This window comes from Lacerta agilis, chromosome 2, assembly GCF_009819535.1.
Source record: "Lacerta agilis isolate rLacAgi1 chromosome 2, rLacAgi1.pri, whole genome shotgun sequence".
In the NCBI taxonomy this organism is placed as follows: Eukaryota; Metazoa; Chordata; class Lepidosauria; order Squamata; family Lacertidae; genus Lacerta; species Lacerta agilis.
Window position 1 is genome coordinate 78868765 of NC_046313.1, and position 14085 is coordinate 78882849.

Below are 14085 nucleotides of genomic sequence, written 5' to 3' on the forward strand. Positions count from 1 at the left end.
ACTTCTTTTAGCTTTTTACATTAGGCTGTGATGTGCTGAAATGCTAACATCTTATTATAAGATTATTATATGAGGTTATTGATGTAGAGTTGACATGCGACTTGAATTGCAGATGCCCTGCTCACTAACCTTTTGCAACTATATCTCAGTGCAAACCTGTGGTAATTATTGCTGGATAGGGAGAGTTGGTTTAACTGAACTACTTCTTTTGATGCATGTTGAATGTGATTGCCCCCTAGAGATTACAAGAGTCCCACATGTGTGAGTTATTACATAAACACTGAGGGGAGGGGAGGGAAGAAAGGTGTATCTTACGAAAAATTCCTGTGGGTTTTGTTGCAGGTTTTTCCTAAAAACCGTAATTCTTACAGTGTCTATTCATACACATGTTTAAAAATATCCATCCTAGCACTTAAGAAAAGATACAGAGGTATAATTCCTAAATGGAGGCAGTGCTGGATTTACGTATAAGCTAAACAAGCTGTAGCTTAGGGTCCCACTCTCTTCGGGGCCCCCAAAAAATTTAAAGGGGAAAAAAACCCTGGATGTACATTTCCAAAATATAAGATAAAAACAAATAAAATAAAACCTACATACAGCAACAGTGTTTTGTGTTGTGTAGGCTCCTATTTGTTATGTGTGAATTACTTTAGATACTTATTAGGTCCATAAATTGCCATATAGCATATATTCAACACAAAAAACAGTGACAATTTGTTGTTGACAAAGGACATCTAGACATATAAAGGGCCCCATTACCTTCAGTAGCTTAGGGCCTCAACAAACCTGAATCCAGCCCTGAATGGAGGTCATTGCTGCTTAGGAAATTGTGAAGAAGTATTTTCCTCAATGTTTAGGAACCATAAAATGTAGAATGTCACAGCTCTTTCTTAACATAGCCTGTGTATCCTTGAGTGTGCCTTTCCACAATCTCTCTTGTTATGCAGAGCTCTCTTTGGAAGGATGGGGGAATCTGCAGCCTTCATGATATTGCTGGGCTATAGCTCCCCTGTGTGGAGTGATGGGGCTGGGGCTGATGGGAGTTGTAGTCCAACCAGAAATATGAAACAACAGTAACAACAAACAGGGAAGTATTATTGATGGTTGCTCTCTATCTCCAAAACTCTCTTTTGCCAACACTTGAGCATTTGTAGAGACACTCCAGCAAAGGAGTTGAGCTTCAGACCCTACATCTTTATTTTTAGAAGTGACTTGTGCTCTGCAGCTCTGGGACACAGGAGCTGTCCATGGTCCAGTAGACCCTATTTCTGGCCAAGAAACTATCCCTGCTCGTTTCCTGCAGCTGCTCCCCAGCAGTCTGTTTCATGACTGTTCTACTGACTCTTGGCCACTTCCATATTGCCTCAGGGGGCTTTTTCTGGGACCTGCATGATCTAAACAGTCATGACCAAAAAAAAAAAAAACTTGCTGGAAGAGTTTGGGCACTTGTGAAATAGCTTCTACGTTGTTGTTGGCCTTTTCTCCAGAAACAAATGAACTATATTTCAACAGACATGCAAACTATAAGCATAGGCCCCGAAGAACATAATTTTAACAAATGTATAAATCGAACAGTGCATATAAGGGGAAGGGGCACAAAATGCCCCCCTCACCACCAGAAGACTAGGTATGTTGGAGAATTCTGATGGGAACAGAAATTCATGTGGAAATTGCAGCTGTCCACATATTCACTCGTAATCAGGACCAGAATTAACATACATGACCAGATTATATCAGGAATAATCTTTAAGATTCTGGCAATGTGGTGCTTAGCATTGAGATTGCAAATAATCCTTTGTCTGCATCAAACTCATTATGAAAACTTTCAAAGAGCAGGCAGCATTTATCTTACATGGACTTTGATATCAAAAGGTGGCAACAGAGGCTTTTCACTGATCTTACTATTGCGGTCCCACAGCACTAAGATCAGACATAAGTTTCTGTCTGCTTTATAAATGCCAGGAGGCAGAAAAAGATTTTTCCTGCTCTGTCCACAGCATTAATATAGGAGATAAGTTTTTGCTGCTGCCTTTTAGTATCAAAGAGCAATCAGAGGCTTATCTTTGATCTGAGGAGCAGATTGCTGAAACGATGAATACCACCAACAAAAAATAATTTAAATATATTAGTAGCAGGAGGTTGGTTGCCATGCCTGAATTCATTTTTAAAAAATCAACTTTTGAAGATTCAATCACATCTGAACAGAGGTGTAGGAAGGTCAGGTAGTAAGTACCCTGTGCGGAAAAGTTCTTGTCACCTCACGCTCTCCCATTGTTTGTTTGTTTTTTGGCCTGCAAAAATTATTTTATGTTATTTCATATTTTCTTACAAAGGAATGTGGATTCTGGGCCTCTGATAACAAGTGGCGACTATGGACAGATACTTAAATCTACAGGATGGATTGTGTTTTGGCTTGTGTTATTTTATTTATATTTATTGTTTATTTATTAAATAAAATTTATCTTTAAAAACCTGCAAAGTGGTTTACCAAAACAAAAAACAAAACAAAAATACCACAGCAGTAAAATCAAGAAAAATTAACAATCCTACTTTAAAACATACAAAAGCTAAAATATTAAGATTAAAATTACGTCAACTTCCTAAGCATCTAGGTATGCTTGCCTAAAGAAGAATGCTTTCAGCAGGTGCCCGAAAAGAGTCTAGCAAAGGCACGTGCTTTGTTGCAATAAGTGGGGAGTTCCAAAGTGCAGGTGCTGTCACAGTAAACAATGCAGTACAGATATTATGTGGAACCTGTAGCAGTGCTTGAAACTACTGAAGGGGAGGTTTTATTTATTGTGATTTCACCATGCTCTGTATTATCTAATCTACTCAGCCTAGTCTCATTTTCTTCACATAGGCCGACTTTCCAGGACCCGAGAAGCCCAGCGGAGGGTAGGGCAGTAGAGCGGTTCATAAAAAACTTTTCTTTTAAAAAAAATGTCTGCTTCGAAGGTCTGATCTTACTAAACTAGGGATTATATAGCTATATCTGAAATTTTATGCATATCAGCTAATATCTTGACCCTGCTCCACTGAATTGAAATTTCAGCCTTCACGACATAGGAAAACAGCCAATTAAACAGCTATTTTCATGAAGGAGGGTCAAGATATTAACTGATATGCATAAAATTCCATATATAGCTATATAAACCCTAGTGTAGTAAGATAAGACCTTTGGAGCAGGCATTTTTTTAAAAAAGTTTTTTTTTATGAACTGCCCTAGTAAGGCAGTAATTTTTCCTTGATAATTTGTCACCCCCCTCCATGATGGTACATGGGGAGCCCCCCCTCTGTTCCTACGCCCCTGCATCTGAACCGTTCAAATCTAAATGTGCATCAAATCCCAAAATATGCCACTGATCCCCAAAACTCATTAATTTACTCTTCCTCTGAAATCACTGAAATCTGTCACTTCAGTAAAATATTGGCAGAGGTTCATTGCAAATGGACTGTATCCCAAGCTTAATGGAACCTCTTCTGGCCAGGTAATGACCACCCATAGTAAAAATCTGAAATTCATATTCAACTCAGATAGCCTCACATATGTAGGTTATCCAATTTAACAGTCTTAGAACAAACTAATTCTTATTGTTCTACATTTGTAATTATGATAATAGGTTTTTAAATCTTTTGCTAAATCAGTTTACTTTTCTAAATAAAACTTCAGAGCACTAAAACTTAAGAAAAGAATGCAACAAGAATGAATATGTTAAGGCTAATTCATACGTTATTCTTGTTCTTATTCTTACAAAGAAAGGATATAAAGCTACACTAAATGCTTAACCACATGGAAATGACTAACATTAGAATGCATCTACTGGCAAAAAGAAAGAGAGAGGGAGAGGGAGATCCCATTGAAGTGTGTGAAATTAATAACACACTATACATTTTGCTGAAAGGTGGACATTTTTGAGGTTGAACTTATTAGTTACACTTCCTATCCTGGCAAAATCCATCCATAATTAGAGAAGCAGAAAAATGGCAAGAGAAGTACCTATGAACAAATCTCCAAAACTCACACAGTTCCATGATATTCTCTGCTGGCCTCTCTTTGTTTTTTTGTTTCACGCCTTTTGCTTTGTAAAGATACTAATGTTTAATATGCATGGGATTTTTTTTACACTGAGCACACATAACCACTTGAAAAGAAGAAACCTTATTATCCCCAGGAAACCTACCAGTTGAAAATGGACACATGTAAGATAAAATTCTGTTTTTAGGCAATGAATTAAAAAGAAAACAAACATAAAATATTGGCTCTTACATTTCTTCATATATTAGTTCATTAATTTCACAGACTCAAGAAAAGGCGATGGGGGGTAAGAGAGAGAGACAGAGAGAAGACAAGCCAAAAATGACAACTCTTGTCTTTTTGGATTTAAAATGAGGTTGCTTTTCCAAAAAGAGTTTGCTAAAGACTGGGAAAGTGTTTCAGATTTAAGAAATTTATACTGAATGTAAAAATCAGCCATTCGCACTGAATGCTGTTGTGTTATCTCTGTAATACTATAGTTTAGTGCTAGTGATAAATCAGAGTTGCAGATAATACTTCAAATACTAGAGCACACATTTTATAAGGAGTAATCACATCTGAACGACTCCACATGACAGCTTTCCACTGCCATCACAATAACATGACTAAAGGCCTGTTTTGATGTTCATACTCAAACACTCTCCATTGTGTGAGGGAAAGACCAAGCCTTCTCTCACTTCTCCTGCCAGACCCATCCCACACTGTTCATACGTTGGTGGCCTGGAACAGGGAGCTTGCTTTATGTGTCTGGCCTCCCAATGTGATGTACAGCCCTGATAGTGCAAGGTTCAACAGAAGTATGGTATGCTGCCAATAGTCAAGCATTGGCTGAGAGCCTCGGGGGCTAAGAAGGGCCCTTCACCAGTCAGACTCAGCTATGCCACCATTTACAGCCAAATTCCCAGGTGGCATTTTACCTGCAGATGGGTGCCGGTGCCACTTTTGAATGGGAGCACCACTCAGTTCCCATCTGCGGTTACTGACTGCCATCTCAATTTACTCAAAATGCAATGCTCTAGACGAAATCTATAGCTTTCAAAGATTTATAGGCTGGGCAGAACTTTATAAAATAAAATTTTCATCCAACATAGCAACAAGATGGCAAGACCACAGTTATTCCTCTTTCTGTGATAGAATGGCCCTGTTAAAGCTTGCCACTTCTACTCATTAACTTGTGTTCATTGTGACGTGAATATAGACTTATGAGTGTAGGTGAAACTTTTTGCATACTGCTCCCTCAAATCTTATTTGTACAGGAAACTAAATTGACCAGGCAGGAAGAATGAAAAGGACTCATCCTCATCAGAGCTTGCTTCTTAGTCTGAGCAATTCATTTTAAGAGTTAACACTCTGCTTACACTCCTGCTCCCCTTTCCTGACTCCTGTCTTGGATTGTGACCTCTCTCTGACTTTTAAATATAATCCTACTTCTGGCCCATCTCTTTCCTTCTCAGCAACTCAAACTTCTGCCTTGTTCTGACTAGCTTCCTGACTCCTGATACGCCTTCTCTGGAAATTAAACTTGTCTGTTTCAGACCGTGTCTTCATTGTCCTCCCATCTTTGCAGAACACCCATGCCCAGCTAAGGCCTGAATGAATGCTTACTTAATGACAGATGCATGTCTTTTCTCTCCCTCACATGACAACCTGCACTGGGGAAAACCTCCTCATTTACACAAACTATAAAGGTACAAGGGCACTGCCCTCATTTCCACCTGGCCATTCTTTGGTATCATGCAGCTGTTACACCAGCATGAAGTAAATTAATTAGATTGATAGAAACAGATGAAGGATCTGTCCTTTATTTTGCACAACAGCTGCAACTGAGGGACGAATTCACAGGCATAGCTTGTTCTCCTGAGCAGATAAAACTAGGTAACAAAAGATGCAGAGGCAAAACAGGTGATCAGCAGCCTCACATATTTTATATATACGCAGCTGAATTGCGCAACACTGAAGTGTAGGTAAGGAGGCCATACTGAGGGAGGGAGTTTCTTCATCTCTTCTGCCTTCTCTTTCCCCCACCATGTTTCGTTGGTCCCCACTTTTAAAATTCCTATTACCCCTTTTCTTCTATATTCAGATTAAAATAATACTTTCAGTTCTTATGGAAGGTCCCTTGGAAAATATGAATGCAGCACAGAATGACAGCCAGAATATGAAAGCAGCCTATAGCAGTTAGTTTTGCTATCTATTAAGAATGCTATAGCAGCGTTTTTTGATATACAATGGAATACAACTATATTCACCTAAACAAAATCAAATTTCATTTTTTCTTCTCATCATTTCTAACCAGTAGATTTGCCTCAAATCATTAGATAAGGTACCATTCACAACTGAGTGAGCAAGTCATACCCCAAATAACAACAACCACCTTCTACAAATATCCAGGCTGCACTAGTCATTATAAGACAACACGTCAATTGCATGCTGTCTTTCTGCACCACCTTTTCATACCTTTCCAGACCTTTGTCTTTTAAGAAAAAGGGCTTTCAGTATTCCATCAGAAATCAGGTTTGGAGTACATTTACAGTACTTTTTATTTTATTTTTTTGCAACAGAACACTTCCAGAATATTTAGACAAATTAAAGCAACTCACCTGCAAATGCTGAGAGTTGTCTGTCATATTATCTTCACGTCTACGAACTTCTTCTAGCAACTGGGCATTCTTCTTCTTCTCCATTTGTTGATTGTGCTTCAGGTTTGCCACCTTCTTGTTTTGGTCCTTCATATGTCTAAGAATTGTATGCATAGGCCTGTTAATTCTAAGGGTCCGATTGACAGTTTCACAGTGCAAATGTATAAATAATGGCACACATCATTTGCTTGTTATTAGGTGCAGTTATCCAGCACATAAACTTTACTGAACGGATGATAACTGAAAAAATAATCAGGTTGCACATGAAATGTCACTCTGGTTGAAAACAAGCTTATGAGTATCTCTGTTTCTTTAAATCGGTGTCTGTAGGTGTATGATATAAGATGAATGCATGAGGTGATTTTTTAAAAAACAAAAACGTGTCACTGTTTCTTTCAGTCAGGGGTGCTGTGAGACTGCTTGCACAGTGCCTTTCCCTCCCCTCCCTCCAAACATCCAAAAACATCCTCACCTCTCTGCCTTCAGGGGCATTTTTTCCCTAAACAGACCCTGTGACATCTCATTACTGGAATAATGTTCTCAGGACTATGCTGCAAATCCAAACCAGCTTTTCTATTTGCCTTTGTGCTTTGGGTGAACTGAGCAACTGGGCTGTAGACTTGTTCTCAGAAGAATGAACTTGTTAATGAAATTTGCTGTTCCCTTTTAAAACCTCTTACTGATGTATTTCACAGACAAATTTCTCTTGCTAAATGAAAAAAAGCAATCCTGAAGATAAATGCTAACGTATTTAAAACAAACCAAATCCATGCCAAACATTACTAGAATAACACTGTTAATAGAATTAAATGTGTTATTCCTTTGCAATTTTAAACTGTAAAACTTATATTCTTCAACAAAGAAAAGCAATTGTTTGAAGTTATATGGCCAGCCATTGTCATGAAAGTCTGAAAAACTAATCTTAGAACAGAGTTACTACCTGCTTGGGTTCTTAGATATTAATTTATTTGACTTTCTCATGATTCTGAGGAATTTCCTTCTTCTTATCTATATAATAATAGTCATGTGCAAATTCCAAATGAGATCTACACACTAATCCTTTTTTGGCAAACTGAAAGGATATTTTCTAATGCCCATATGATCACTGGAAATTTTCCAGTATCTTCTGCACTAGAGACTGTAATAAGAAAATACTTAAGTTGCAATGCACATTGAGCTGGTGTAGCAACTGATCCATCTTCTCATAATCTCAAAATGGGACCTAGATACTTACCATTTGCACTTAAAACCTTTTCTATGAACATCCACCAAATAGGAGCTTTATTATGTCTTAACATTGTTTTCATTGGAAAGCACTATCACATGGCAAAGTTTCACAGAACAGTCATCCAGGCACCACTGTTATATGAGAGCAAATGTCATCTACATGAGGAATCTACACTCTACCCTAAATTCTAGGGTAAAAGCTAGTAACAATTCAGATTATATAATTAAAACACAGTATCTAACCAGGAAACCAGTTACTACTCCATATCTACAATTATTTTTCAAGCTCTTAAAATGAGAGATAGCAATTCATTTTTTTTTACCATAGGAAAATTTGAATTAAGAGTCTTCTTTATTCAGAAAAAAAAGAATGTGACCAAAGGAAAGGCCACATAATACCATGATTAATTACTTTGTGTTAATTTTCATCCTGTGGATTCATTTACATAATTTTTAAAATCTCTTCCCTTTGGCATTTCCAAGCCCTCCTCTTTACTGCAAGTGTCTCTAAATTGTCCTAAACTTCAGTAAGGTAGTCATTTCATGTGGCCTTCAGATCATGCCCTGGGGCATAAGTAACCCAGTTTGGTAAGCAAGACCATATAATGAGTTGCAAATGCAGTGTGCACAGTTCCTGTCCTTCAATACAATGGAGTGCACAGATTGTCTCAGTTTAATCATCACCTCTTCACAAAATATCTAGCTGTGAAGCACTCTGGGTTGCTGAATATTAGCTGAAGTGAGTGGTTGTAGGAATCTACTTCTGTCCTCAGCACACATTACAAAATACCAAAGTTTTTGTCAGCACCTGTTGTTCTCTATTGCTGCAGTAGGCCCCACCATTGAGTCATGCCCTAAGGCCCCCTTGACTGGTGTTTCAATCAGTACTGTTGTAGCACCATGTCCTTGTGCTCTGGAGCATTGCAGGAAATTTAAATAGCTGCTAAACACTATCATGCTGATCACTGTAGCACCACGGCTCATGGGGGACACAGATGTAGATGGAGGCTCACTAGAGATCTCAGTGCCAAGAATCCCTTTGAACCTGGAGTTTGGCCCTGTAAACTACAGCAGAGATAAGCACTTCAACATATACTAACACGGTCATGTATTTTAAGAGTCTCCATATTTAAAAAAAGTGAAAATCCAGACGCAAAAGAGTTTTTGAGCTATTTTTAATGAAATTCACCAAAATCTACACTACTGACATGGGTTGCCATACGTCCGGATTTTCCTGGACATTTCAGCATTTTCCACCCAGATGCTGTTTGCAAGGGCTGAATACCGGCTATGTTTGGGAAATTCCGGACATATGGCAACCCTATGTATTTGTCTTTTAAAGGACTACTTGTTATGTTTTAATCATATACAATGTAACCAAGATGGCTAACTATTTGAGGAACATAGCAAATTCAATAACTCAGCTTATGCCTATGAGGGAGCACTCAGAAGCCTACTTCATCATGAACACATGATAATATAAATTGATGGAAATATTTGCTAGCACAGAAAATAAATGGATAACCATGCTCCCCAAGCTTAACTTAATTTCATAACTGTTCTTTCGCTAACATGCAGGCACGGTGTAGATCTTGCTTAATATTTATGCTGAACATGTTGCCAGCCCATTCAGCTTGATTAGCTATAATTTAGAATATTCCCTGATGTGTTTTCTTAATCAGAAGGGCAGCATGCTGTTTTAATAGAAATGGAAACTAGCATGATGCAAATGCTGTTCAGTAGGAAGGCCACCAGAAAGTACAATAGGCCTACATTTTTTAGGATACCCTGGACAGCAATTTGTTAAGCTATCAGAGAACTTGATATGGGTGAAGTAATGCTGTAAGAATGCTATGTTTTCACCAGGGGAGATTCAGAGTAGAAGGTGAGAACTTAACAGCTTCATACTTTTTAAAGAAAGCAGTATTTACTAAAATGGGAAGAGAACTAAGAAGCATAAGAACAGGACTATGAACCAAAAGCAACAACTGTGCAGTGCAATTTCCCCATTAATTTCCTTTTCTGAAACCCTCAGCCCCACAGTGACTGCTCTCTGAGCAAACTGTTAAGATTTAATGTATCCTGCTAGAATATTACTGGCATACAGCATTGTTGAAAAAATGTACTTCTGAGCTTCAGTCTGCTATGACAACAAGAATCTGGCTCATCTTCAGTAATTTTTAAGACACTCATTGAATCACAGATTTATGAAAGATGCAAAGTAGGTCAAGATAAAGGAAGGATGGTATTCATTAGCCAAAGTATATAAATAAGGATAAGAACTATAAAAAGATTAAATAGACAGACAAGTATAAACATGGAAAAGATAAAGCCAAATAAAACAATAAATTGGGATGTAGAGATGCTGTGTAGGCTAGGCTCTTCACTATGTGTTATGTTGGTATGGTTATTCTGTTAACACTAGGACAAATGGGTGGAATTACCTCATATAAGCATCACTTATGTCAGTGTCTACCATAAACCTGGAAGGGCACATCCTGAAGTTGAGGCTCCAATACTTTGGCCACCTCATGAGAAGAGAAGACTCCCTGGAAAAGACCCTGATGTTGGGAAAGATGGAGGGCACAAGGAGAAGGGGACGACAGAGGATGAGATGGTTGGACAGTGTTCTTGAAGCGACTGGCATTAGTTTTGGCCAAACTGCGGGAGGCAGTGGAGGATAGGGGTGCCTGGCGTGCTCTGGTCCATGGGGTCACGAAGAGTCGGACGCGACTGAACGACTGAACAACAACAACCATAAACCGGGGGGGGGGGGCTGAGTTTGCCAACATACTGAAAGCTTTTGCAGAAATGTAAAAGCACAAAAAACAGCCAGTAAAACTTATTACCTAGCTGTTGTTAAAAAAAAAAAAACAATTCTTTGAAGCTGGCTGGAAAATGGAGTTCTTTTAAAAAAAATAATAATCAAAAATCCAACACAGAGACACAGCCCTGACCAGAAGCTAGAATGGGGGTAGAGATTTTCATTTTCATTACATGCTTAAATTATCATCATAAAAACACACTCAGATGCGCCCCAATCCACTCAGGCCTGCAGCCTAAATATTCACTTCTTTCAGCAATCCCTTTGGCAGAATAACTAGAGGAAAGACCACAACAAATAAACACTTTACTTTTATCTGGAAAAGAACAGCTTTTGCTGTGAAGGGTAGAACCAGGAGAATAAAAGTGAAGGCCTTTGATTTTTGATTTCCTAAAAGTGCAGCCTAAATGGGACCTTCAACATTGTGGAGTGTTCCCTGTTTGTGATTCTAATCTAGCCACTACATCTCCCTCCCCTCCCATTTTTTCTGTAACAGTCAGCATTGCACGCCAGGGGTCAGCAACCTTTTTCACCCGTGGGCCGGTCTACCATCCCTCAGACCATGTGGTGGGCCAGACTATATTTTTGGGGGGGAGGGGGGGGAATGAACAAATTCCTATGCCCCAGAAATAACCCAGAGATGTATTTTAAATAAAAGCACACATTCTACTCATGTAAAAACACCAGGCAGGCCCCACAAATAACCCAGAGATGCATTTTAAATAAAAGGACACATTCTACTCATGTAAAAACACGCTGATTCCCAGACCGTCTGTGGGTTAGATTGAGAAGGCGATTGGACCACATCCAGCCCATGGGCCTTAGGTTGCCTACCCCTGTTCCACGCTCATGAGCATGCTCTACACTGGGCTGTTTCTGGCGGTTTCAATACCTTGTGCTCTACATTCATTGACCTTGGAACTAAGAGGCATGGGCAATGTCCCCTGAATTAAAATGCAAATGTTTTCTAAAAAGGCTCCACATCCAATTTGGAACGATCAGAATAAAGCTTAACCATCTTACTCTGAGGTACAACACAGACCCCTATACACTTGGATAATGTTAATTTTCTCTTTATTTCTAGCTGCTTTGTTGCCTTGCATCTGATGTTAACAGAAATCCAAGCCACTACGTTAAGTTCCCAACTTTAATTAGGCACCTCACTATGCTTGCCGAAAGCTAAGTAATATCAGCCAAAAATAAGTAGTATTTCATAGTCAAAGTAGCATTTATCCATCTTGAAAAGTTAAAAATTGTTTGCTTAAAAAAACAGCCTCCCAAATGCAGATATGCAAGACTCCTACACAAGGAAGAAGCAGAATTTATAATAGCCCCCTAAAGAATACTTTGCTTCCAATACTTTTCATCACATTAAACATTATTATGGTGGGACCAAGAGCCAGTTACCAAAATCTAGAAGTATGCCAGAAATCTTTGCATCTCACTGCCAATTTCATAACAGAAATATGCAACATAGTGTTTGGGCTACATGATGGGTTTTACATACTCTCTGGTCCATAGCAATTTACACAAAATAAATCAACAACAGAAAAGTGTATAAAATATATTTTGCATGCAAATTAAGACTAAGTATTGGCTCCAACACAGTGCACAAGCAGGAGAGGTTTCTACTGGTGGTGTGGTTCCTCTCTTTTCCCCTACACAGCCTCAGTGTCTGTTCTAAAGGACTGAGAGACCCTTTGGAGCAAATTTTGGGGGTGCATGAGGCCCTACAGGGGAGAGGAGAGAAGGTGACGTCCTGTTGTGCTAGTGGAAGTACAATTCTGCAACACTGGATTAACCTTAACAACTCTCAGCATTTTACAAAATGGAAACATAGTAAAACAACTTCATTAAATATATTTAATCACTTTCAGTAGATAAAAAGCACACTATGGAAGGTGCATACTGCCTGATTTGTTTGTTTGTTTGTTTTACAATGTTTACAATAATGGTTTTGGGTTTCTTACTTTGTTTTTTAATGGCATCCTTCCCTGAATCCAAGATAATAATTATAGCTGATGACAAGGGTTTTTTATTTGTTTGTTTTTTTACTATGAGAGCTTTAGGTCTTCCTTGTAGTCCACAGACAAATCCATAACACCCTACAGTAACAAAACTGCAGGTTTTCACTCACAACTGGTGACTCACAACATACATTTCATATAATATCATACAGAAGGACTGAAGAATTCAATTAGCTACTTCTGCTTGCTAATATTCTTAATGATATCCGAAGTTGGTATGGATCCGAGCAAAAAAGAAAACCACAATCAGCACTAATGCAATTACCACCGGCAACTCTCATCTCTGAAAAACTGATCAAATTCATGGTTGTGTGAAAGCATACGATGCCACAACAACTTCAAATTTGGTGATGACCTGTTGCTCCAGATTAGCGGCACAGCAATGGGCACCCGCATAGCCCCACAGTATGCCAACATCTTCATGGCAGATTTAGAACATTTCCTAAACACCTACCCACTCAAACCTCTCTTGTACCTGCAATACATTGACAATATTTTTATTATCTGGACACATGGTCAACAGACCCTGGACACTTTCCACCAGACATTCAATGACTTTCACCCCACCATCAACCTCACAATGAACCAATCTATGCAAGAAATACATTCTTTTGGACACTATTATAAAAATACAGGATGGGCATATAGACACCACCTTACACTATAAACCAACTGACTGACAAACATATATACATGCTTCTAGTTCCATCCCAAACATACCAAACAATCGATTGTAAATAGCCAGGCCCTACGTTACAACCACATCTGTTCCAACTCTACCGACAGAGAATCTCACCTAAGAAATCTTCAGCAAACCATTTTATAACTAAAATATCCACCCGATGAAGTTAAACAACAGATCAACAGATCCACAATGATACCCAGAGAGAACTTGCTGCAAGACAGACCCAAAAAAGAAAATAACAGAACACCACTAGTAATCACATACAGCTCCCAAGTTAAAACAGTTCAACGCATCATCAGAGATCTACAACCTCTCCTAGACAATGACAGTTCTCTTTCTCAGGCTCTGGGAGGAATACCTTTCATTGCCTACAGTCAGCCACCCAATCTTAAACAACTCCTTACTCACAATAATACAACAACAGGACTTAACATGGACACTGGTACCAGAGCCTGCAATAAACCCAGATGCCAACTTTGCTGCCGCATACACCCAGACAACAACATTACTGGCCCCAACAATGTCAAACATACCATCTCAGGACTATTTAATTGCTCATTTTCTAACATTGTGTATGCCATTAAATGCCAATAGTGCCCTTCAGCTCTCTATATTGGACAAACAGGCCAAACACTACGCCAAAGGAT

General features: G+C 38.8%; 1 protein-coding gene across 16 annotated transcripts in view; it reads right to left on the reverse strand.

The window, feature by feature from the left end:
* ERC2 (ELKS/RAB6-interacting/CAST family member 2) overlaps positions 1-14085 on the reverse strand; it is a 519409-nt gene that overhangs the window by 243285 nt on the left and 262039 nt on the right. For all 16 annotated transcript variants that reach the window (XR_004426010.1, XR_004426009.1, XR_004426011.1 and 13 more), the window contains one exon: positions 6637-6772. Coding sequence is in view for 8 of the 16 variants with exons in the window: in XM_033140942.1 (XP_032996833.1) it covers positions 6637-6772 (136 nt within the window). In the remaining 8 variants the exon portion in view is untranslated. The remainder of the gene's footprint in view (positions 1-6636; positions 6773-14085) is intronic.